At 37.9% G+C, this 23,366-nt stretch overlaps 2 protein-coding genes and 4 gene segments (V, D, J or C); 3 read left to right on the top strand and 3 right to left on the bottom strand.

The window, feature by feature from the left end:
- LOC108242681 overlaps positions 1-3,663 on the bottom strand; it is a 5,704-nt gene extending 2,041 nt beyond the window's left edge. Inside the window, exon 1 of the C gene segment in view lies at positions 3,562-3,663.
- Positions 3,474-4,045, top strand: LOC108242682. The segment is given in 2 exon segments: positions 3,474-3,602; positions 3,693-4,045. Coding segments are annotated over 2 exon segments (429 nt in total).
- A 3,741-nt stretch (positions 4,046-7,786) lies between these two features.
- LOC108242683 lies at positions 7,787-9,582 on the bottom strand. The segment is given in 2 exon segments: positions 7,787-8,204; positions 9,534-9,582. Coding segments are annotated over 2 exon segments (369 nt in total).
- Positions 9,583-11,460: 1,878 nt separating this feature from the next.
- On the top strand, positions 11,461-12,066 carry LOC108242629. The segment is given in 2 exon segments: positions 11,461-11,641; positions 11,732-12,066. Coding segments are annotated over 2 exon segments (426 nt in total).
- Positions 12,067-13,129: 1,063 nt separating this feature from the next.
- Positions 13,130-15,893, bottom strand: LOC108242684 (transmembrane protein 238-like). The gene is made up of 3 exons (XM_017427679.3): positions 15,781-15,893; positions 14,617-14,774; positions 13,130-13,922 (listed from the first exon to the last, which is right to left on the bottom strand). Exons 2-3 carry the CDS (start codon positions 14,765-14,767, stop codon positions 13,759-13,761), a joined length of 315 nt encoding a protein of 104 aa, XP_017283168.1. The 5' UTR covers positions 14,768-14,774; positions 15,781-15,893; the 3' UTR covers positions 13,130-13,758.
- A 698-nt stretch (positions 15,894-16,591) lies between these two features.
- On the top strand, positions 16,592-21,911 carry LOC108242649 (coiled-coil domain-containing protein 106). The gene is made up of 7 exons (XM_025008426.2): positions 16,592-16,797; positions 18,116-18,274; positions 18,934-19,125; positions 19,207-19,359; positions 19,469-19,678; positions 19,956-20,116; positions 20,923-21,911. The coding sequence occupies exons 1-7, from the start codon at positions 16,758-16,760 to the stop codon at positions 21,076-21,078; spliced, it is 1,071 nt and encodes a 356-aa protein (XP_024864194.1). The 5' UTR covers positions 16,592-16,757; the 3' UTR covers positions 21,079-21,911.
- The last annotated feature ends 1,455 nt before the right edge of the window (positions 21,912-23,366 follow it).

Here is a 23,366-nt window from a genome sequence, read left to right as displayed (position 1 = left end):
AGAGAGATGGAGAGACTCCTAAACTCCTTATTTACTTTGCCAGCACTCGAGCATCAGGGACTCCAGCTCGTTTTACAGGCAGTGGATCAAACTCTGACTTCACTCTGACCATCAGTGGAGTTCAGGCTGAAGATGCTGCAGTTTATTACTGTCAGAGTTATCATTACATCAACAGTCAGTGGGTGTTCACACAGTGAAAAACAGTCGTACAAAAACCTCTCTCACTGAAAGTCAAGAGAAACTCACAGATGCAGCTTCTGACTCTGATACAGTTCACTGGACACACACACACACACACACACACACACACACACACACATGTCTGTCTCTCTATCTTTGTGGGGACTTTCCATTGACTTCCATACATTACTACAGCCTAACCCTAACCATTACCAGTACATCCCTAACCCTAAACCAAACCTAAACTCAATTCACACCTTAGTCCTAACCCTAACCCCTAACCTAAAAACATTTCTCCTCGTGGGGACCAGGCTTTGGTCCCCACAAGGAGCAGTTGGTCCCCACAAGTTAGTATATGTTAGGAAAATTGTCCCCACAACATAGCGCATACAAGTCCACAGACACACACACTTTTCTACTCCTATGGAGATTTCTCATGAAGCAGTTCAAAGATGAATTCAGATGTTTTTTAAATCACAAATAAACATATACTGGGACAACTGGAATCTGTCCTCAAACTCCTGGTGGAAATTTATATTTACTATATATCTTCATACTATGATCAGAATTGCAACTTGTCAAAGTTACTGTGATAAATATTGTATGTTTTAGTGCTACCTAACTCATCCATGCTTCCATTTCCACAACAATGATTTGATTTTGACTTTTTCTTTTTCTTTGCAATAGTTTCCACAACTGATTGCTAAAATCTGCAGAATTGCACAGTGACAGGTTAATTGGCTCTTGACTTAAATATGAATTGTCTGATTGACATCAAACTGAATTTCTTTGAGCATCTACTCTGGTTTTCTTTACCACTAATAGATTAAATTCCAAATCTAAGAAAAAAAATCTGTCCTGCAAAATGTATTCATCATAAATAGTCATTCAACTTGTTCGACATCATTAAATCTGGACTCGAAGCTGTGCAACTGCACAACAATCACCTTTCTTTTGTTGTCAATGCAACGTTTGCTCTTTCAGAATAAAGATTTTTGGAGTTTTGACCAAATTATAGCTTCAGTTTCAAATGTCAAACTAAATCAACAATCTGTGTTTGAACATAGACTGTTGGAGGGAACTAAAATGCTGGTTTTAACACAATAGGACCCAGACTTTGAGCAGGAATATTATTTGCCTTTTTATTTCGGTCTTTATTTTTTACATTTAAAAATATAAAAATTTTGTTGCTTTGAGACTTATTTAGACTGCTGTTTGTAAATAATTTCTCTACATTATAGCAAAGAAAAGTCATTTGTGAATTGAGTCAAACTGAAAGAAATCTTTATTAAATTGAAACCAAAAAATCACAAAACAGTCAAGAAAACATGAATGTTGAAAGCAGAGAGAGCAGTAAAATCTGTATCAGCGTCTTGGTGAGTCAGCTCAGTCCTGGGAGCACTGGTCCCTCCTCAGGGTCTCTGTGAGGGGAGTCTGGGAGCCCTGGGTGGCCTCACAGCTCACAGAGCCCACCTTCCTCCACTGGTCTGCAGGGAGCCTCAGGGTGCTGCTCCAGCTGTAGAGGCCGTCCTTCTCCAGCACCCCGGGGCTCCTGCTCTGCTCCCAGCTGAAGCTGCTGCTGCTGCTGCCGTCCACCCTCCAGGACAGACTCCAGTCTGAGGGGAAGCCCTTGTTGGCCAGACACATGAGGGTGACCTTCTCCTGCTGCAGCTCCTCACTGGAGGGGGGCAGCACCGTCAGGGAGGGAGGGGTTCCATCCACTGCAGAGAGAAAACACATTGAAGAGTTTAGATGAAACTCCTGCTTGGTGTTTCACTTCCTTCTTTCAGCTCGGTAACCGTGGCAACAGACAGGCATCACTGCTGAACCACAGCAACAGACAGGTTTCAGTCAGAAAGATAAAAATGTTCGACTTCTTTCTTTTTCAGATGTTTTCATGTTTCTCTGAGTTAAATTGGAACATTTATCAAAACAGGACTGAAATTTGTGAACAAGTTCTGTAACTTCCACAACATGGAGTCACTTTCTAACATCATAAAATACATTTTTCACTCAATTTATTAAGACGATTCAGGTGCATTTTTAAAAACAACCATCATTTTTCTTTGAACAGGAATGACTTAATGATCTTTTATTTGTGATAAACAGAAAACTATTTTCTGACAAACTGTAAATCAGTGAAATGTGAAACTTGAACCTTTAAAGTTGATCCATAGAGTTCATTAAACTGCAGCCTTTTTCTAACATTTAGTAGCTGTCAAGAATAATCTGTTCAGAGTTAAACTCTGGACTTTGAGCAAATTTCCAGCTGTTTCTGCTCGTTTCTTGTTTTTGAAGTGTTTTCAAGAAAGAAAGAGTCCATGTTTTACAGATGTTAGGATTTAGAAATACGCTGAACTTTAACTTTCTAAGATTGTGACTAAAATGAAAGAGTTTCAAAACTTTTTCCTGATTTCTTCACCCAGAAATAGTAACAAGTCAAATGTTTGATATCATGAGTAAAAAAGAATTACTGATATTCAGTGAGAAGCATATTTAACCTCAGTCCAGTTGAGACACGTTGCTGTTTAAAAAATAACTAAAGATTTTCTGAAAATGTTTAAGGATAAATTAAAATAGTTAAACAACTTTAGTTTAAATAATGACCTTAGAATAAAATGTAATCTCTGTTTTTTTTCATTTAGATAAAGATTTTAAAGAACATGAACTGTTATTTGTTTAAAAAGACACAAAGAACACAATAAATGTTTAACAGAGAGGCTTTCTGATGATAAAACTACAGACTCAAGTTTTCCTGTTTTCTTAAAAGTTATAATTCTTAATGTGGACGTCCTAGAAAACCTTATAGTTATAAATTAAACAAGTCCACCTTAAAATCTGTGTGATTAATTGAGTTAAATGTACTTACAGTTAACTGTGAGTCTGGTTCCTCCACCGAACGTGCACCACAGTGATACAAACTGACTGAACCGTCGTACAAAAACCTCTGACTGCAGAGAGACACGGCTCTCTGACTTCAACACAAACAAAGCTGCAGAACATTTCAAGAAGTACAAAGTTGACAACAAAGTGCTTCAACAAACTGTGCACTGAATGTTTCACAAAGGTAAATATTTNATGAAAACTAAAAACATCAATGATCTCGAGGCTGATGCTAATTATATATATTTTGCTTTGAACATCATAAAAGTGACTACATTACCAAAAAACACTGATACATTAAACAGCATCATCATATTGATCCAACATCCAGTTGGAGTCAGAAGATTTCCATAGAGAGCCTCTTTGCATCAGCAGCTCCATGCTCCAGTGCTCTGGGAGAGTTTATAGTCCTGAGAGTTGAACCCTGGATGACTGACAGCTGTCCTTCATGACAACAGAAGACACAGAAATCCTCCTCATCAAAAACATGACTCTGACCTGCGTCCTCATCTGGACTCTCCTCTGCTGCTGCTTCACAGGTAAAGTCCAGAGAATCAAACTCCTCTCCTCTGTGAACATCTGTCCCTCTGAAATGAAGCTGCTTTATGTTTCTGTCTCTGTGTCCTCAGAGTCCAGAGGACAGGTCTCAGTGACTCAGCAGCCTGCAGCAGTGAGCTCTGCTGTTGGAGGATCCGTCACCATCAACTGCAAACATAGTGAAAGAGTTACGTATACTAGCAACAGCCAAGACACATCGTCCTGGTACCATCAGGAAAATACAAAAGCTCCTAAACTTTTAATTTACCTCACCAATCAGAGAGCATCAGGGACTCCAGCTCGTTTTACAGGCAGTGGATCAAAGACTAACTTTGATCTGACCATTAGTGGAGTTCAGACAGAAGATGCAGGAGTTTATTACTGCCTCGGTGAATATAAGATTGGCAGCGGATGGACGTTCACACAGTGAAAAAGTGTCATACAAAAACCTCCCCCAGATGTATCAGAAACTGATGCATCTGGGGCTGCAGCTGCAGCCGGAGACCACAGAATATGAAAACTTGCTCTACGTTGTATGTTTATGCCTCAAGTCTTTTTTGTTTTGTTTTGTACTCATCCAATTTTTCTTTCAAAATAGAAAAAAAAAGAATTTTACTCTTTTTGATTTTTGAATCAAAGACTACACAACAGAACAAATCTGTCCACTTAAGTGAAACTGGTACATATACACCATATACAAATATAAATCATGAGCTGATGAATACATTCACAGTTATAGATCTGCTTCATGTGTCCATTACTGAAATGCAAACTGAATCCCTATCTGAAATAAATCTATAAAAGATTGTTTGCTTCTTTTATGAAGAAATTAAGTGATTTAAGGGACATGTAACATATTGGTCCTAATTAAACACAAAAAAAGAAAGAAAAAAATGGCTGGTTCATTTAATGCAGAGTTCCAATCAATATGAATACATTTTACAGATTAATGAAACTTCCACAAATGTCACTGACTCTCCTGCTAACCTTGTTCAGGGTGAGAAACAAATAGCACTAACCGTCATTTATTCAGAATGATATTATTATTGTTGTTGCTGTTGTTGTTATTGTTGTTGTTGTTGTGAAAAGTTTTCCTTCCAACTGTTGCACAACAGTCACAATAGATTCTCATCAAGTTTTCTAGGTTCATCATTCAAGTCAAGTCAAGTTTATTTGTTTAGCACATTTCAGCACAAGGCAGTTCAAAGGGTTTTACATCATAATAACACAAAATTAAAAAGTCATAAAAACAACGACATACAGTCACCAAATGAGATACCAGCACACATCAGGAGAAATCCTCTTGACTCAGACTCCTGGAGCTCAGTCTGCTGTTTCAGGACAGACTGTTTCTATCAGACGTAAAGCCAGTTCAGCCATGAGCACCTATCTCCACTGGTACCTACAAAAACCTGGAGAAGCTTTTAAACTCCTCATCTATCAGGCCACTAGCCGTCAGTCTGGAGTTCCAGATCGTTTCAGTGGAAGTGGATCAGGAACTGACTTCACTCTGACCATCAGTGGAGTTCAGCCTGAAGATTCAGGAGTTTATTACTGTCAGCTTGTAATAAACGTATAGTTTTATGCTGTAAATACTTTTACATTTTTCATTCAGGCTAAATTTGAAACTAAATATTTTGTATCTACAGTATTATACAAGTTATTTGTACAAATGGAATTAAAGTTTTTGAAGTAATGTGTACACGCCAAACTTTTATTGTTATAACAGTAAAACCACTAAAAGAGTCTCAGTGAGTCTGATCAGAACTGGGGACACTGCTTGTTCTTCAGTGTCTCTCAGAGAGGACACTGAGAGGACACTCAGAGCCCTGGGTGACCTCACAGGTCACAGAGCCCACCTCTGACTCCTGTTTCCCTGCTGCAGCCATTCATGAAGGGAGACAGCACTGTCAAGGTGAGATGGGTAGGGGAGGAACCACACATCTGTGCCTGACGCAGCAGAAACCATGACATGGTTACTGTTAAAGCGGTGATTTCCTGTGTTAGGACTTTATGACAGATGTTTTTCTGCTCTAACAGTAACTGTCTCACACATTGTTTCACTTCTCTTTAAAAAATATTTGACGTTAAGTTAAGTTTGGCGTGAAATGGTTGAGGACCACTGTATTTGTATTTCCAGCTGCACTTGACAATGTAATTGCTGTAGGCAGGTTTTTGTATGAGCCGTTTTCACTGTGTGAACAGATTCTGATTGTTGATGTGGTGCCGTGCAATACAGTAGTAAACTGCTGCATCTTCATCTTCAACTCTATCAATGATCAGAGTGAAGTCAGTCTTTGATCCACTGCCTGTAAAGCGATCTGGAGTATAGCTTTTCCGGTTTACTGCATAATAAATGATTAACTTTGGGCTTTCACTGGGCTTCTGTTGGTACCACTCAACAGAGTCCGAATTAATGACATTTTCATTGGTCGTACATCTGATGGTGGCGGATCCTCCAACAGCAGAGCTCACTGCTGCAGGCTGCTGAGTCACTGAGACCTGTCCTCTGGACTCTGAGGACACAGAGACAGAAACATAAAGCAGCTTCATTTCAGAGGGACAGATGTTCACAGAGGAGAGGAGTTTGATTCTCTGGACTTTACCTGTGAAGCAGCAGCAGAGGAGAGTCCAGATGAGGACGCAGGTCAGAGTCATGTTTTTGATGAGGAGGATTTCTGTGTCTTCTGTTGTCATGAAGGACAGCTGTCAGTCATCCAGGGTTCAACTCTCAGGACTATAAACTCTCCCAGAGCACTGGAGCATGGAGCTGCTGATGCAAAGAGGCTCTCTATGGAAATCTTCACACTCCAACTGGGACTAGGATTCATTTGTTGATGCTGATTATCAATGAATCATTCAGGCCAACAGAAACATGTCTATTTATTTTTATGTTTTTATTTTTTATGTTTCTGTTCTTTCCTTCAGTCTACTTACACAAAAAAATCTTGCCTGAATTTTATTTGTTTGTTTGTTTGTTTGTTTGTTTTTTGTTTTTGTTTTTGTTTTAAACATTTGCACATATATCTCAGTTTGGGAATATGAGTAAAAAAATTATTTATGATTCAAAAGAGATTGAAATGTGAGAAATGAAACACTGTTTTGGGAATTTTAGTTTACAGTAAAGAAATCATCAAAGCAACGTGGTGTTTCTAACAATTTTATCTTTAGTACCGAAACCTGTCTGTTGCTGCGCTTCGGCAATGATGCCTATCTGTTGTCATGGTGACCAACATCAAAGAAGGAAGTCAAAAGATGAGGTGTTTTATCTAAACTCTGCAGTGTATTTTTTCCCCCTGTGACCTGTCCTATTTTACTGAGGTGCATCAGGTGAAGGCCACGCTTGGGTTTCCCCTCAGACAGGAGGCTGTGCTAGAAGGTCGACGGCGGCAGCAGCAGCAGCAGCAGTAGCAGTAGCAGCTGGGCGCAGAGCAGGAGCCCCAGGTCCAGCAGACCTGTGAGGCCTCCCAGGTCTCCCAGAGTCCTCTTAGAGAGACCCTGAATAAAGAGAGACCAGTATTCTTAGCAACCTGACTCACTGAGATTCTGATACTGTTTTTAATCTTCACTAGTGTCTTTATATTGCTTTGTTTAAGTTTTTTTACAAAGATAATCAGAACTGCTGTTGAATTGAACCAACACAGTTTACACACTGTGCATTTTCATCGAGTGGACTAAAGATGGCGCCATTGTTGCTTTAATGAAGATGTGTGTCAACGCAGCTCTGTGCAAAAGACAAACGAGTAGCTTTTTTCTTTTTAAATCAAAATTTAAATAGTGGGAAATAGTGATGGAGTGGGGGAAACTTGCAACTTCTTCTACAAGTTGTCACTATAGCTCAGATTGGACCTTCAGGGACTGATGCTGTCAATAACAGAAACATGTTGCAGCATTGTTTCAGCTGTTATAACATGTCTGTGTCTGAATGTTACCAGTGGAATGAGTGTTTATTGTAGCTGAATAAATTCTGAATATACAGCAGCATCAATGTGATGAAGTTCATAAATAGGTCTAAATTTATTTGTCTATATTTTACCCTTTGGCAATAAAATTATACCAAATCTATTTTCTGCATGGATTAATAAAACTTAAAGAAAAATAAGTCTGCAATTTATTTATTATTTGAACTTTTATTGTTTTGAATGGCAGACAGAATGCAAAAGAAGCACACAAAGATGTTTAAACCTAAAATAAGAGAAAGAGGCAGAATGAAAAGAGGTTAAAAACAGTAGCGCTGTAAAACCAATACAGGTGGTCCAGTGAGTCAGCTCAGTCCTGGGAGCACTGGTCCCTCCTCAGGGTCTCTGTGAGGGGAGTCTGGGAGCCCTGGGTGGCCTCACAGCTCACAGAGCCCACCTTCCTCCACTGGTCTGCAGGGAGCCTCAGGGTGCTGCTCCAGCTGTAGAGGCCGTCCTTCTCCAGCACCCCGGGGCTCCTGCTCTGCTCCCAGCTGAAGCTGCTGCTGCTGCTGCCGTCCACCCTCCAGGACAGACTCCAGTCTGAGGGGAAGCCCTTGTTGGCCAGACACATGAGGGTGACCTTCTCCTGCTGCAGCTCCTCACTGGAGGGGGGCAGCACCGTCAGGGAGGGAGGGGTTCGATCCACTGCAGAGAGAAAACACATTGAAGAGTTTAGATGAAACTCCTGCTTGGTGTTTCACTTCCTTCTTTCAGCTCGGTAACCGTGGCAACAGACAGGCATCACTGCTGAACCACAGCAACAGACAGGTTTCAGTCAGAAAGATAAAAATGTTCGACTTCTTTCTTTTTCAGATGTTTTCATGTTTCTCTGAGTTAAATTGGAACACTGGAGGGGGGCAGCACTGATCCACTGCAGAGGATAAAACACTTGAAAAGAAACCGAACTTCCTCATTTCCTTTTTCAGGCTCAGTTACCATGGCAACACGCATGCCTGACTGTTGAAGCATGACAATCCGTTTTCCGTATAAAGATAAATACTTCAAAGTACTTTTACACCCTGTTTTCATGTTTGCACTTATTTTCAGTGACTTTTGTGTCGTTCCAGAAAAAGATGTCTAAGAAATTATTTTCATATTTCTTCAAACCTTCAATACTGTCACTTCAGAGAATATCTGAAGCTGACCTTTTTACTACAACATCTGTTTCTTCTATTCTGTTTTTATGTGTTTTTGTTGCGCTATGCAATTATTCAAAGATGTTTCTTGTGTGTTTTATAAGAGTTATATGCAAACTTCTGCCATGATCTTAAACCAGTAAATGCATCAAACAGATCAAATGCTTTCCTTTCTTTCAAATCCAGTAATGTTTGAGCATGGGTTTCTAAAATTTAAAAAAAAAAAAAACCTTCCTGCCCTGATGACTTTCAGCCACAGCTAACTAACTATTACTGGATATTGACAATATGTCTCATCATACTGAATAAACTGTGTAAGCTACGAAACAGGAAACAGTCTTTATGGCCCTGAAATTTGTGTTTATTTATTGAGTCTAAATATTTAATAATAAAAAAATTCTTTTAGGAAAAAAAAACTTTAAATTTTGTGTTTGATTTTTGTTTTCTAATTTGAAATCAATGTTGACTGCTGAATTAGACCTAAAATGTATGAACTATACATTTACTATTCAACTATACTATAAATTTCAATTTGTTCATTTTATATATACAAAAACACAAAATTTTTAAACTTTAAAAGAAGTTTAGTAAATTTAACAATTAATTCTCAGCCCTTAGTTTCAAGTTTCTTGAATTTTTGGAGTTTTTACAATAGGAAACAAACCTCTTTAAGGAGCATTTTTGTTTTTAAGACACTCGAAAATGTATAAACATGTTAAACAATTACATATACATTATAAATGCAAGAATAAATGAGTGTTTAAAGTCATAAATGATTAAGGGGATGTGATAAAAGTAGCTGAAGGTTTTTATTAGTAAAATATGTAACAGTACTTACAGTTAACCTCCAGTCTGGTTCCTCCACCGAACATGTGCCACAGTTCCACAAACGGACTGAGCCGCCGTACAAAAACCTCCGACCGCAGAGACACACTTTTCTCTGACCTAGAAATAAATATTACCTCTAAATATTTCACATTTATTTATTATAACTCATTTCATGTTTTAGTTGTTCCAATAGAATTATTGGAGCAAATAATTTTTCTTTTGTCTGATTTTATTGTTGTTAAAATAAACTAATTGACAAAATATGATAAAATAATGAGTGCTTTACTGCACAAATGTCTTCGACCATCCCTCATTTCTTATTATAAATATGTAGATTTTGTTTAATTTCTATAGGTTCAGATGTTCTTGTATTTTTTAGGCTGGTCTTGAGCAATATTTTTGGCTTTCTGAAGGTATTTTAAAGTTTTTCTTTGAACGTGAGTTTTATTTTCTCTCACTTTCCGTCCAGTGTAGAACCACTTTTAGGATTCTTGCTTGTTTGCAATTGTTTGTTGAACCATTTATGTCTGACTTCTAAATCATTCAAGCATTAAAAAGCCCCCTAAACTCAAAATATGAACCAGCCTTGTAGGTACATTAATAACAACCCGTGGAGCAGCAGTCACAAAGACATCATTTTGTTCCCTTTTTGTCTTTGTTAATCCATGGAAACTATCAAAGACAGCACTTTCAGACATGAAATAGTATTTTAGCACCAATAAACTGAGTTTCAAAGAGTCAGTAGTTGAAAGCTTGACATACAGAAGACATACTGAAGGGTGAGGCTTGTCTCAGGTCCTGTAACAAGTTTTTGATGGATTTATTTTCCTATTTTTAATATTTGTGCTGATTTTGACCTGATGCTAAAAAGAAAGGAACATCTGAAAAGGAAACAAACATCTTGGGAAAGCAGAAGTTTAAATGGATCGGCTTTTCCGTTTTTGCACTTCCTGCTCTTTACTAAATCACCATGGCAACAGTCGAGCATGACTGCTGATCTGTGGCAAAAAAAAAGAAAAAAAAGTTTATTAACTAAAGGCAAAATACTAAAAACATGGTTTGTGATACTCAAAGACAATCATGGCCCATTTGGATGCCATGTCCATGACCTTCCCCAGGACGTGTTAAAAAAAACCTCTCCCTGAGGTGTGAGCTAAAGGCCTCGTGGACAGGAGCCTCTACTAGATGTTCTCAGTTCAACCCCATAACTCGTTTAGGTTTACCAGGTCTGTCCAGCATATTAAAATCATCATGAGGTGAGTTAACAGCTCAGCTACTCTCTTTACCCAAGTGTCCAACATATAGGGACGCAGGTCTGATTATAAATCATCAACTTTTGGCCTAAGGTGGCCTGGTATCAAACCCATTTATGGATCACTCTATGCATGAACATGATGTTTGTTACGGACAGCCCATACCTACCACAGAAGTCCAATAACAGAACATCATTTGGGTTCAGATTCGAGAGGCTGTTCCTCCTAATCACCCCCTTCCAGGTAACTCCATCATGGTCCACGGGCATCGAAGTTATCCAGAACAACAGAATCCCCTGACGACACCTCTGCCAGGACACCATCCAGAGAGTCCAAGAAGGCTGGGTAATCTGAACTGCTGTTCAGGTACATAAGCACCTTTCTTCCTGCAGCTCAAAGATGCAGAGAGGCAACCTTCTGGTTCGCAGGAGGAGAACTCCAACACTGAGGTGCTCAGCTGGGGTCTTTTAGCAAGATCACCCAAACATTCATTAAAAAGCTCTTATTGTACATAATGCTTTTAAAACAAGTGAACAATCAAAAATTTGAAATGTATAAACACTTAATGATACAACTTAATATAATAAAACTGTATAAATCATATGTTTAAAATTGCACACAGAAATTATTTAAAACTGTCACATGAATTCCTGTTGGAGAAAGTCAGAGCATTTTATCAGAGAGCCTCTTTGCATCAGCAGCTCCATGCTCCAGTGCTCTGGGAGAGTTTATAGTCCTGAGAGTTGAACCCTGGATGACTGACAGCTGTCCTTCATGACAACAGAAGACACAGAAATCCTCCTCATCAAAAACATGACTCTGACCTGCGTCCTCATCTGGACTCTCCTCTGCTGCTGCTTCACAGGTAAAGTCCAGAGAATCAAACTCCTCTCCTCTGTGAACATCTGTCCCTCTGAAATGAAGCTGCTTTATGTTTCTGTCTCTGTGTCCTCAGAGTCCAGAGGACAGGTCTCAGTGACTCAGCAGCCTGCAGCAGTGAGCTCTGCTGTTGGAGGATCTGTCACCATCAGATGCAGGTCCAGTCACAAGGTCTATACTTGGAATAACAATGACTACCTGGCCTGGTATCAACAGAAAGAGGGAGAGCCTCCTAAACTTCTTGTTTATGATGCCCTTAAACCAATCACAGGGACTCCAGCTCGTTTTACAGGCAGTGGATCAAACTCTGACTTCACTCTGACCATCAGTGGAGTTCAGGCAGAAGATGCAGCAGTTTATTACTGTCAGTGTCAGCTTCCTGTCTACACCAATTGGGTGTTCACACAGTAAAAAATAGTTGTACAAAAACCTCCCTCTGTCAGTCTGAAGAAAAACTGAACTGAAAGCTGCAGATTTGAGATATTGACTATAACCCCCACCTCCACACATACATCTTTCACACACTTTTAGTTATTTTATTATTTTTCATTAAACTTTGACAAACTAATATATTAAAAAAGTATTGGTTTAATCACAATATATACTTTTTATGACAATAATCAGCAATAAGCTGATGTTTTAATTTGCTATTTGAGAGGTTTATTTTTAAGGCACAAAATCTAAACGTTACAATTTATTACTGCCACACCCTTCATGACATTAACAGTGAGGCGATGCACACACTGAAAAACCGTTGCACAAAAACTGTCCTCTGGGGCTGAACTGAAACTGAACTGACTGCAGCTGCAAAGACTGATCCAGTTTATTGAACAAACACAAATTTTTCACAGAGAACTGAAAACAGTCCTTACTTTTAGTATTTTTAATCACCTATTAAGGATCTGGCAAAATTTACTTTGCTGGGTCAAAAATAATAATTATGATCCTGTTGAAATATATAAGGTATCTAAAATACAACAACTCATTATTTCAAATTTGACAAAAACTAAGACAGTGAATTTAAAGTGTATTTAGTCTGCAGAACAGAATATATATATATATATATATATATATATATATATATATATATATATATACACTGTTCCCCAACTCTATGTATTTATTTAACTATTTTTATTTATTTAATTGTTAATTTTCCAACTTTTGAATATCTTCCTAAAAACCTTAAAGTCAGGACAAGGCATAAAGAGGAGCAGTTCTCATTTTACACAACTGGATGTCACTAAAACCTTTTTAAAACATCCAATCAGTTTTTGTGTCCATATCCATACATACATACACACAATTAAAATCAGTATCCGTACAATGTTGAGGTTCTCCTTGGGAGGGACGAGGATGGACAGGATTAGGAATGAGGTCATCAGAGGTCCAGCACAGGTGGAAGGACTGAGAGATAAAGTTAGAGAGGACAGACTGAGATGGTTTGGAAGCCAGCTAAAAAATTATAGAAATGTATCAAATATAAAATGGTTTTATTTAAGAGCTGTCAGACTCAACGGTAATTAGATAAAAAAGATGCAAATCAGGTAAATCCTTTGAAATGTTAAGTCTCTCATCTATAGCAGTCCATTTGGATAATACTTCACATTCCTGTTATATCACATGACCTCCTGCAACACATAAAGCTTCTTTTCAGTTCTTAAATCCACATTTGTCACTTTAACATCAGCTTTTAATGTTTCTGTGAAAGTTAATGAGGTTTATGAAATAAACAGAGAAAATGTGAAATACATGGACAGTCTCTATAAATATCACATGTACTGTTAAATCTCTGGAGACTGAAATTCACATTTTTCTATAATTAGATTTTTGTTCCAGTAAGATTTTAACACAATATATCATCTGAATTTAAGAAAAGGAAGCATTGTATGTGGTTTATCAAAACATTTTCAACTGAATTCTATCAAAAAATATGAAAAACTTTAAAAAAGCACCGCTTGTAAATACACATGAACAATACTTTGTAACAGAACAGCAAATGTATCTGCTGCTGAAACATTTATAGCTTGCTTGTAACTCTTGCTTCTTGAAATGTAACGTATTGTGCTGATAAAAGACCCGTCCTGAATCCGTGCTCGCGGCTCAGTGGTGGCTCCGGATCGTGCGGATCTTCCGGCTGAGGTTGCGGGCGAGTCGGTCGACGGCGCTGCTGATGTGTCCCAACTTCTTCTGCTCAGTCAGGCCCTCGATGTTCCCGCTGTACCACAGCACCCATCCGGCCAGGGACGCCACCACGAGCAGGGCTCCTGAACAGACAGCAGGTCACTTCTTTATCATCTGCTCAAACTCACCCAAACTCAGCAAGTCTGTTTTAAATAAAGACGCAACCAAAATATAAACAGAATATCTAAATTTAGCATTCAAACACAGAGACATCAACCTACGGATTCTTTTCTCTTTCAAAAAGTCTAAAACTCAACAAATATTCAGAAAAACAAAACAAATAAAAAATAATCCTTACAGTTGAGAAGCTTTAATATTTAAATACAGTTTTACGTAAAAACTGGCAGAACTGATTGATACTACCTACCAATAAACCTAACCTTTACACATTTATATCATCCTGCACACAAATCTGAACTCTGTCAGAGGAATAAAATGTGTTTGTTTCTTGTTTGGCTCACTTATAGGGTTTTTAATGATTTTTATTTGTGCTTTCTGTACTTTTTAAGATGCTGCTGGCCTTATTTTAGACAGAAACACTGACAGAAATAGCATGTTTGAAAAAGAAAATACCATAATTAAGAGTTAATACATAGCAGAAACTGATGCAAAGTGTGAGTAAATTAATCCATACAGTCATATAATAATTTACTATCAAAGATGTTCTTCAGCTGTGATTGTAAACTCTAGAAAATGCCTCTATCAACTCATTCATTTTAAGGTGAAAGTATCTTAGCTGAGGTTTTAATTTCAGATTAAGAGAAATAAATCCTGTACCACTGTAGACCAGAAAGTCTCCGAACTCGTTCCCATCAATCTCCAAGGGAGCGAAGACTCCCACCAGCAGAGCGGCTCCACCCAGCAGGTCCATCAACACGGCAAACACCAAAGCTGCTTTACAGTGAGAGAGGCCGTCACACAGAGCCATGCTGGAGCTGAGGGCAGAAACACACCGAAACTCCACTTACTGGGGGATTTACACACACCAAACTGTACAATGGGTAAAACTAATCAAGAGTTAACTTGATACACATGATACTGAGGTTTGAAGCCTGGAGCATTGACCCGTTATTATTTTCATTAATTAATTCGACTTTAATTATCAACTTATTTAACTGCAAACAGAGAAAGTCTGACTCGTTTAAAGTGCTCTTTTTTGTTTGTTTTTTGCCAACATGCAATTTAAAATTTCCATATCAGTCAAACTAACTTTACAGTATTAAAAATATTCATAAAAATATATACTTTAATTATTGTAAAGCTGTTAAGACATAAATATGTCTATTTAAAAGATAATTTCACTTGCATCTGTTCACAAATCAAAGTTTGACTTAAGTGATTTTTAAGTCTTCACCTGTAAACTTAAGAAATCAGTCAGATAAAAGCAGTGTAATAATATTAATAATAATAAAAAAGAACTATATTATTGGATTGTAGTAAATTATTAGTAGAAAACAGAGAACTTACATGCCATGTTTAGTTCCAGACCCTCTACGTCTGTTTCTGATATATATCTATCCATCCATCCAGATATCTATCTATATTTATATTAACTTATATTGACTTTACTTTTAAGTTAAATATAAATGTTCTGACATGACAGCCATCAGCTTTTCTTGTTTTCAGAAAATCACAAACACATGAAGAACCCTGAATAAAAGGTAATGTGCATTAGGCTCATAAAACACAAATTAGATTGGTGAAAAACAAACAATAACATTATTATCCAACATTCAATAGCAGGCTATATGAGCACAAATAGTATGAAACTTTTAACATTACATTTAATTAAAAACAAGACAACAACAACATAGGACTCAGTTAGGATTTAATCAAATCTCGACTTAACTTCTGAAAACAAGAAACAACCTGAAAGGAAAAGATGCAAAATAAGTTCTAAATAAAAGTAACTTAATTAAATGAACACTTTAAGTAACTTACTTATTGTTCCCGCGACTCTTGTTGCATAAAACACCTCACTGGGCGGTGAGGTTTTCTTCACTTCCGCATTTCAGGGCCTCGCCTTACCTGAGCCCCGCCCCTCACGTGACGCCTTCCTGGAGGAAGTTTTGCTGCATTCAACGTTAAACTCGGAATTCTGCTCTTCCACCTTAAAAGCAGGCTAAATCCACCATCACGGGTCAACTTAAATCAGATTAAACAGTTTTTAAGCCCCGCTTCTACATTTTACTTCATTCCCAATAAATCAGCTAAAATGTTATTTGGAAAACTTTAATTGGTTGGAATTTATAAGTGATAAAGGTGGGATAAATTAGTACTTTTTGATGTATTTTAGCCAATTTAGTTTTTGGACGACTGTTAAGTTTCATTTTCAGAACAAATTAAGCCAACAAAGAAAACAAATGACGATAAAATATGTTCTAGTTTTAAAAAAAAAGGGTTCCCAATGTGATTTTTAATTTCCGAGTTACATCAAATGCAGCATTTGCCTACATCTTTTTTTTTTACTCTTCTCAATTGGTTTAATCTATCAGTCATAAATTTAAAAAGGCAATAAAGAAGCTTATTGCACGCTATATGAAGGCTTTTTTTTATTGCAACGTAAAATTTAATGGTAAATTTTGGAATTTCAGCCAAAATAAAAGAATAAAACTTTAGATACAAAGTTCTCGCAGATAACCAGCAGGATTTTTTTTCTTTTTCCTGTAAGGTGATTGGAAACCTGCATTCTTGTGCGCATGTGTGACGTGAGCAAACCTGAGCGCGCGCTCTGTGTACACCTGTTGGAGCCACTTATAATCAGGTAATTGCTGCTGCAGGCCCGTTTGACTGGGCGCTTTGCTCCCGGCTGTATTACAGAAGCATAACCGCGCTGCAGCGGCTGGAGACAAATAATAACAGCTTACTGCGGACAGTTTGCTTCGTGCTGATCCTTACCTGCCCGACTCTCTGCTGCCATGAATCCTCCAAGCAGCAGACACGAAACAAACACGCCAGGTAACAGCATCCCACATGCAACTCTCTCTGCTGGGCAACTCCTCTTTTAGTGCCAAAGCAAACATTTGTGCAGGTTTTAAGCTTCCCTGATGGCAGCAAGCCTTGCTCCCTGTGTAATGACGGCCCAGCTCATGGATTTCTTCCTTTACTTTCACGTGTTTGAGTTTGGAGCTTCTCTATAGAAAAACGCAGATTTGTTGGACTTTTATTGAGCCTGAACAGTTGATAAAACTGTAATTAATGGGCACCTCTTTACACATTCATCAGGTTATTAGTTTGTAAAGCAAAAGTATCAAACATTTGTGGAAGGATTTAATTAAATAATCACTAGTTTGAATTCTTGAGTTAGGAGTTTTAGCTCTTTAAAAGGGTAAAAACAAGACATCTTTTTTATTTATTTCTTTTGGAAATGGCCATGTTGTCTTGTTGCTTTGCAATCTTTCTTTATATTCAAATGTTTTAATCTATATTTATTTATTGCTGATTGTTTGTAAATAGTGTATTTTTACATTATGGATGCCTCTCCTTGGACAAAGGGACTTCTGATAAAAAAATAGCAACTTGTTTAGGTGTTTATTAATGAACACTGTCCCTGTTTTAAATAAATAAATGAATCTAAAACCTGATCAGTTTGATCAGTATATGATTGGCCTAACATTCAGCTGACATTTGTTTAAATTTCCTGCAGCAGCATCCATCCATCAGTCAGTCTGTCCACCCATCCGTCCATTTCCTAAATCATTAGTTTCTCCTCAGAGTCACAGGGAGTCTGTATCCAGCAGTCATTGGTTGTGAGGCAGGACCACATACAACACATACAACCAACCATTCTCACTCACACTCAGGACCAATTAGAGCTGCTCATTAACGTGCAAGGTTTTGAACTGTGAGAGGAAATTGGAGTAGATGTCAACCAGTTCTTCGTGGTTGATGCAGATTTTCAGAAATCAGGGAAGCAACATCCAAAATACAGCTGCAGTTTTTATTTTTATTAGGGGTTTTTTTTTGGCCAATATGTATTTTTCTTATACCAAAATATAAAAATGATTGCTTAACATAAACAAATGTTTATTTAAAGACCCTTCAAAGAACTTGTACACTTAAAATTAATGCATCATTTTCCTACTATGCACAAGCATTGCTGATTTTTGTGTATCGAGAGAAAAGCCACACATCCAAACTCCATGCAGAAAGGCCCCAGTTAAGCCTTCACTCTTCTTACTGCAGGTCTCCTGAAACAGCAGTGATGCATCTTTCAGTAAATGACCCTGTGTCTGAATACACCTCTTAACTTTTTGTTTTATTTTACATGCATCAGAGCGCTACATGCCCCAATCTTCATCGTCATCGTCAACAGGAGGAGGTGGAGGTGGTGGAGGTTTGTATCTGGGTGCATACGAGGTCTCCTTTCCCCTTGAAGAGAACACGGAGCGCCCTCCTGCCTATCACCTGAACCACAGCCAGCAGATGGCGGACGGTGGGTTCCAGCTACACCAGATCCTGTTTATTATGTATCAGTTACTAAAAATGATTGTTTTGTTGTGCTGTGAACGCTCCGCGGGCTTCCTGCTCATGAGCTCCATGCTGAAAGTCTGCCATGTGATAATCAAACTGGTGCAACAGAACACGCTTCACAGGACTCAAGCAAAAGAAATAACAGATAACAGGCTGAAACTCACATTGAGATGTGACACATACTAACGAGAACACAGCTGAAATGTGCGAAACACTAATTAATGAAAAGTAAAGCAGTTCTGTTCTGCCTTGAATCATTGTTTATATTTCTGTCTTTTATGTTTCTCAGGTGTGAGACCTTTTTGTAATTATTTAAAAAGGACTTGAGGGATATTTCCACCAAAATCTTTCAGTGTTTTTTCAGACTTGTGCAGCTTTTTCACCTGTTTTCTGACCAGTACCTCATCAGTTGCAGAATAGTTTAATTTTTAAGCTTCTGACCTTTGAATCAATCTGGTATGATGGTTTCTGACATAGATTTAAGCTAAATTAGAGTCCATATTTTAAATGATTTCCTCTGCATTTTTGTCTTTCTGTTTGTTTGTTTGTTTGTTTGTCTCTTCTTTCATTGTTGATTTTTCCAGCTTGTTTCTATAATCTCTGCTTTTCCTCCACATCCAGAACCAGTGGTGCAGGAGCCTCCTCATCCTCAGTACAGCCCTTTCATTCTGGTTTCTAACCTGCGAACTCACCTGTACGTCTCCCTGGAGAAGAACACCTGGCTGCAGAAGCGCATCGAGGAGCTGGAGGAGGAGAGGAACTTCCTGCGCTGTCAGCTGGACCGTTTCATCATCAGCATGAGGAGTCCGGACGGTAAAATGGGGTTTAAAAACAGCTTCACGTGATGCTGTTTGTAATTTCCTTCGTTATGATTGTTTCTGTTGTTGCGTTCAGTGACTGAGTGGTGCGGAGACGCCCAGCGTGGTGTGAAGGTCCAGCCCGCCAGCTCTCCGTCCCCTCCTTCCCCCATGACCACCAGGTCCGGGATGACCCTGAAACGCATCCAGAGCTCAGGACCTCGGACCCGCCGTAACATAGCTGTCCCAGGTGAGGAAGATCATCCTTTACAGATAAACTCAGGGAAACACTGGGTTTCTGTCATCTTTTTTAGGTAAATTCATTATTTGTCTTTTATGATTGATTTTGTCGGCTCCAGTGAAGCAGGAGTTTCATGTTGAGGAGGACAAATACTACACCGAGGACGAGTACGTGGAGGAAGAGGAGGAAGAAGAGGAGGAGGAGAAGGATGAGGACTCTTCTGTAGAGAAGGCATCAAAGAAGAAGGGCAGGGGCCGAGCTGGCGGAGAGCCAAGGATGAAGATGAGGAGGATATTCAGGATCACCCACGGCAGAGAGAGACAAAGAGGTAAAAATTACACCCAACTGATTTACTTTAGAAGTGTGAAAAACTTTAAACACAGTAAAGGTCACATAAATGAGCCTCAGTGATACTCTGAATAATATTTCTTTATTGTGAAAAAAAACAGAGTATTATAAATTATTTACCAACACTTTTAACTGGATTCATGAGCGAATTATAAGAAGCACGTTAGACTGAACGGACTCAGCAGGAGCAGAATACGCTGTTTTTATTTTTTGTGTCACTTTTTTTACTTTTCTTTTTACTCTTCCTGTTTCTCCAGTTAAGGATCCAGACGGGGTTCTGATTCGTTATAAGAAGATCCTGTCCACCTACCAGCGGGTGAGGAGCATGTCCCGAGCCTTCCAGATCCACGGAGTCGACCGAAACACGATGGCGTCCACCTCGCCGATCGCAGAGCTGCTGCTGGTCGCCCCGGAGAAGGTTTCAATTCACTCAACAAGCTCTGAAGCAATGCAAATCAGTGTTATAATCTTTATAACACTAATAAATTAAAAGTTTAGTTTGTTGATTATTGAAAGTATTAGTTGCTCTCCAAAATAAAACTAAAATCTGATCAAATCTCTAGGATTTTATCTCAGATTCATCATTAAAAAAATCAATTTTAGCCCAGAAAATATGTCAGTCTGGGCTTTTTAACACTTCAGTAAAGTTACTTCCAGGTTTCTCATACCCACACAGAGTTCACCAACTTTAATCTGTATCTTGCTTGGCAGCAAATTTTTAAAATAATTTCTTGAAGGAACGCATGTTTCCCACTGCTTTGCATTTAGAGTTCTGGGCAAACATCTCACACAGTTTTTGTTAGTTCTCGGATTGTGTGTTAGGGTTGAATCTGAGCAACTAACGCAACCGATTTTAGCTCAGTATTAAGGGTTAATCAGTCGTAGATGCACATCCAGTTATTACTTTCTTTAGTTTTATTGAAATTTGTTGTGCGGTTTGTTAAATGTTTTGCTAACACACAGACAAATGAACACATGCACGTTGGATAATTGATCATTTTAACCAACATGTACTGCTGGAAGGAACCTGGAAAAACTGAGTCTGAGATCTACAGGAAACAACGACTGTAGAAATTTGTTATCAAATCGGATTCAGGAGGAGAGCTTTCAGATCTGTGGGGTTCTGTCTTCAACATGAGCATGAACTTTGTCATCTCTACAGCAGAATTTAAAGAAATTATATTAAAACGTCCACATTTCTGATGAGCTGCGATGTTCCTGCAGATGACAGACGTCGGAGAGTTCGAGGCGTCGAAGGAGAAGCTTTTGGATTACGCCCGGCGGTGCTACAAGACCATGGACGAGGAGACGCACACCAAGGTCCAGAACATGAAGAAGACCCACAAGCTGCTGCCAATCTCCTACAGGTTCAGAAACTGAGGAGGAGGAGGAAGGAAGAAGATAGAAAGGAAACATTTTGGGATGTTTTCTTTATTTATGTGAGCTGCCATTGTTCTCCTCCTTTTTTATGTTGTGCAGCCGTTAACGTAAGCATTTTTTTTTCCTGCTCTGTTTAGTTTATAAGAACAGATTTTGTTTTTCGCTGTTATTTATCCTTTTTGCTCCTGCTGATTAATTATCTCAGGTTCTTGGTTAGCTGACATAAACTGTCCCTGGATGGGGATTTTCCTTTTGAGAAGGACTGAAGGATTTTATTTTATTTTTTTCTAGGCAGAAGGGATTGTCACTTGGTGTGTTTAAACTAAACGAGTCTTGAATTTGTACAGCAGTTTGGGGGGATTGAAACCACTCAACAATAATGTTTTGTTTTCTATTAGATGAAGTTTTTTTCTTTGTTTGACTTTGAATATGCATATTTGCTTTATTTAAAGCAAGTTTGTCACTGTATCTCATGCTAAAAGTATTATAATTTAAGTTATTCACCTGAAAAAAAATCATATTTTTACTTTTTGATTGCAGTAACAGAATGTTAATTACCATACTCTGTAAAAGGTTAAATGACCTAAAATCTGTTGTTGTTTCAGACATTAAAGTGTGATTTGTGAGGTCAAAAGTCAATTTTCTTTATTGTCAGCAAAGAACTGCTTTTACCTCAGACACGACTTCCTTAAATCAGTTTACAGCAGCTGAAGCTAACACCAACAATCTAAATGTAATTATCTGCCTTAAACAGGCTTAACTGAGACATTTCTTAATTTACTTTTAAGAGAATAGTATTTATATTGCTAAAAACAAAAATTGAGAACTTTGCAAAAATGTTAACTCTGGTGTTCTGACTGACTAACTCTGAGTTGATATCCTGACCTTTGGCGCCCTCCAGTGTCAGAACCTAATAATGCAGATTCTTCAATCAAAGACATTCTGTAATTCTGTAACTTCAGGCTGAAATGATTAACAGCATTTCACACTTTATGAAGTCTTAGTTTTGGACAAAATGTGCAGTTTATTCCATGTCAACACCAAACAGAAGCCTTTAATTATGACTAAATGTTCATGATTATTTTGTAATATAAAATCTTTAATATACTGTTAATTAAAAAAATATATGCATTGCTTTAAGAACATTTTTACATGACTCAGAACAGTCTTTTTATCAACTTGCATATTTAAACACCAGAAATGACAGAAAAACTGGGTTTTGAAATGTTTCTAACATTTGTGGAAAATCTAAGAAAACACCACATGTTCCTATTTATATCATTCATTTATCTTTGATTAAAGCAACTTTGGCAGTAATTGTACCCTCAAGTCTTATTGGAAATGATTTTGCAGCTTATTACACATTTCCTCTCTAATTATCTCCTATTCTTGTTTTTCTTGGCAGGATTTTTTAAAGACTAAATGAGATGGATAGGCGCCTGTAACACACAGCCACTGGGTTCAGACTCTGGTTTTATTTTTCCTCACAGCTTTCTGTGTTTTCCTGGCAGTCAGATATCAGGGTGAAGCCAGTAAAAGGTTTGTTTTCTTTATTTTGCATCCATCTTTCCATGTCGTCTCATAGCCCCAGTGAATGATGTTGCCGTCATCACACTAGACTTGAAGGATGTAACAAATTAAATAATGCTTAACAATTTAAACCTCATTGAAAAGGATGAAAGATTTTCCTGTTTATGGTGATCATTCAGGTGTCTTCATGTGAAGAGGGGCTCCTGTTTGCTGCTTTAAAGACCCGATTGGTGAAGTTCTGCAAGGTTTGAAATCTTCATAAAGGAGTTCTGAACCTCATTTGGCATTATGTCACTGATGTAAAATCTAACTGAGGTAAAATATTTTTTAACAGCAGCAAATAAACACCCTCTGGTTTTACAGTTCGGCATTTAAGAAAGCGTAATCTTCAAAGTGTCCTCATTTTACAAACTGAACCTGTCTTAAAGACCTCAAAAACAGAATAGTTTAAATGTATAAAGGTTTATAAGCAGATGGATATGGTAATATTTAAATAATAAATTAAAATGATCATGCAGTCGTGCATAAAGTGGAGAAGCAGTAACTGTTGTGTTCATAAAAGAGGCAAAGCAGCCATCATCACAATAAAGCTTTTAAAGTCGAATCAATAAATGTCTTGTTTCATTGATCACAATAAAATGGATTCAGCAGACAAAGAAAGCATTTTAAATTGTAAGGTTTTTTTTTACTACTTATAGTTGTTTATTCATAATGGTGAGACACTTTATAATCAAAATAAAAAGCTAAAGAATATATTT

This window comes from Kryptolebias marmoratus, linkage group LG5 (genome assembly GCF_001649575.2).
Source record: "Kryptolebias marmoratus isolate JLee-2015 linkage group LG5, ASM164957v2, whole genome shotgun sequence".
NCBI classification, from domain to species: Eukaryota; Metazoa; Chordata; class Actinopteri; order Cyprinodontiformes; family Rivulidae; genus Kryptolebias; species Kryptolebias marmoratus.
Note: the sequence above shows the minus strand (reverse complement) of the source record. Positions and strands in the feature narration are given on the sequence as shown.